At 44.3% G+C, this 2,797-nt stretch overlaps 1 protein-coding gene across 5 annotated transcripts in view; it reads left to right on the forward strand.

Moving 5' to 3' along the window:
• ACOX3 (acyl-CoA oxidase 3, pristanoyl) overlaps window positions 1-2,797 on the forward strand; it is a 79,261-nt gene that overhangs the window by 11,110 nt on the left and 65,354 nt on the right. For all 5 annotated transcript variants that reach the window (XM_006017011.3, XM_025195192.1, XM_025195195.1 and 2 more), the window contains exons 3-4: window positions 1,049-1,282; window positions 2,607-2,681. In XM_006017011.3, the coding sequence (XP_006017073.1) occupies window positions 1,049-1,282; window positions 2,607-2,681 (309 nt within the window). The remainder of the gene's footprint in view (window positions 1-1,048; window positions 1,283-2,606; window positions 2,682-2,797) is intronic.

The following is a 2,797-nucleotide window of genomic DNA, read 5'->3' on the forward strand; positions in this document are numbered from 1 at the left end:
GCCACCCTGCGGCCTGGGGCCCAGGGCCGCCTCTAGCCTCTTCCCAGCAGTGGGGGCTGGGCTGGGGCTTCACTCGGGGAGGGGCAGGCTCAGCAGCTCGGTGCAGGTGACAACAGCACTGGGAAGGGTGTTTACAAGGGGGCTACAGGGAATTTTAGGGTGACCATAACCCCCCAACCCTCCCTAGCACAATCCCTGCTCAGGGCACTCAGCTGCTTTTCCCTGGAGAGCCCTGCACTGGCTCCACTGCCCACCCCACAGCAGGGGTCTCCCAAAGGAAAAGCAGCAGAGCAAGTGCCCTGAACGGGGTGGGTTTGGGAGGCTGTGGCCACCCCAAAATTCCCCATAGCCACCCTTCCCAGCATCCCCCCCTCTGTCCCATGCAGCTGAACCTGCCCTGCCCTGCCTGCCCTGAGTGCAGCCTGGCCCAGCACCCCCGCCAGGGCAGCACCTGCCCCTGCCCCACTCCCTCCCTCATCGTGGGGGGCCTCAATCTGCAACCCCCATAACTTTTGCCTCCACCATGCCCCCTCCCCCTCCCCCTGACTTACCAGCAGGGCGCTGCTTTCCACGCTGCTGGGCTGCATTCCTGTAAATCAGCTGTCAGATTGGTATCGGCCAATATGGATGGTTAATTATCGGCTATTGTTTTTGGCCAAGAACATCTTTATTGGTGCACCCCTACTTAAAAGTGTTTCTCAGATAGGTTGACTTATCCAGTGCACTTGAGATTTAATTTTGAGAAATTGCCAGATACATCTTTCAAAGTGGTGCAGCCACTTAGCACTTCATGAGTCAGCAACTCTCATAAAGTGCAGTCACATTTTCCATGTAGTAACACATTTCTATATATATTTTTCTTGTATATTTCAATTTTTAAGTTCTACCTTTTGGTTTTTTTAGATTTTATTAGTATATTAAACTTTGTGAGCAAACTACTCTTGTGACAGGAAGCCTAACTGAGCCACAGAGGAAAATGAACATGATTCCTTAATTGTTTCACCGCTTTGGTTTTACATTTCTATTGTCATTTTTTTCCCCTATCAAGAATGGAATCTTCTCTACTTTGGAAAATGATCCACTCTTTGCTCGTCACCATGGGGAAGATATAACCCAAGAGAAACTTCGTGAGCTGACATTCCTGCGTTGCAAGAAGCTCTTTGAATATGAGTTTGTAAATATGGAAGATCTCATAGTGAATCCATTAAAACTTATGATATTGTTACAGTGCCTTGGGATGTATGATTGGTCTGTCTGTCTCAAATACCTCTTAAATCACCAAGTGAGTATAGCTCATAAAAAGTTTTTTTTAAATAGCTAAACTCAAGTAATCTGCAACTTCAATGCCTTTCTACTGATTATTTTTTCCCTTTGAGGAAAACTTTCTAAAAATGTGATGTCTTCACACACATTTTCTCTTTAAATAAGGAACCTGAGTCAAACTGTTTAAAAGTGCCAGATTGGATAGCCTTAGGGTGAGATGACGATTCCTTTGAAATCAATGAGAGCTTTGCCATTGACTTAATGAGGCCAGGATGTAATTCCTAAAGAATACTACAATTGTAGCGTTGCCTTGGTAATGCAAGCCTCCCCTTATTAGCTTGCCAGTGTAACTTAGCTTCCTCTTGGATGGACTATAGCTGTGTGTGAGAGGAAAAATAATCTCTATGTTCTATGAGAACATGGTTTAAAATCCATGGAAGCCCCCAGAAAGATTCTTCTTGATTTCAGTGAGCCTTAGATGTGACTTTCAGTGATTTGCCCTTCATTTGAAGCAGAAGGCTAATAGAGCAGATTAAATAGCATTGGCATATCTTACTATTTCCATTAAATGATATACTTGAAATTTTTTTTTCCTGATATTTGGTGAGCACTACTGCTCAGTACCAATTGTGTTGGGGCTGGTGGTTCTGTAAATACCAGGCCAAGAGAGACTAAATTGAGGCCACCAACTCTTTTCTAATTAGAACACCACTAGAAGGGAAAAACCTTCTAGGGAGATACTAATTTGGCTTGTGTTTGAACCACCCACTCGTATGTCCAGACCCATTCATCTAAAAACTTGCTGGGTGCAAGGAGTTTATAAACTTTCAAAAGTTTGGAGCCCCCTGAAAGGGCTTTGGTTTCCCGAACTGCAGGTACAAGTGGAAAATGAGCACACCTAAAGCACTTATGCATGAGACTGTAACTAGGGTCCAGCAAATTGAGGCTGCCCAAAGCTGAACCTATCATAGATTTCATAGACATTAGGGCTGGAAGGGAGCTTGCGAGATCATTGGGTTCAGCCCCCTGGCCAAGGGGCAGTAAGTCAGCTGTGATCACTCCATCATGAGGGGTGTAGTATTCTTGACTGATTTAGTCCTTGCATGACACAGAAAAAAGGCCAATGAATTTTCTCTGGATGACAATCACTCCAGTTCAGAGAAGCCAGGACCAGAATCATTCATCGTTTAATCCCTTAAAAGTACAGTTCAAGAGGGATTTAAGTGTTGCATAAGCCCCTGCTGGGGTAGCCATCACCCATAAAGTTTCTTTTACCTACTCAAGCTCTCTTTCCAGTGTTGGGACATAATTTCACTCTCAGTTCCTTCATCTTCTATTTTCAGAATTTCAAGAATATGATCGAAAGTGCTGGATCTGAGAGGCATAAGGAATTGGTGAGACAAGTCGATAATATGGAGGTAATTTTTTTGTGTAACTTTCCAAAGCTGTGTTTTATATTGTTTATTGGGCTAACTGTATCTCTTCATCTTTTCGGGTCTCTCTGAATACTCCCTTCAACATGTTCAGTCTCTTT

Source organism: Alligator sinensis, unplaced genomic scaffold, assembly GCF_000455745.1.
Source record: "Alligator sinensis unplaced genomic scaffold, ASM45574v1 scaffold421_1, whole genome shotgun sequence".
Classification (NCBI taxonomy): domain Eukaryota; kingdom Metazoa; phylum Chordata; order Crocodylia; family Alligatoridae; genus Alligator; species Alligator sinensis.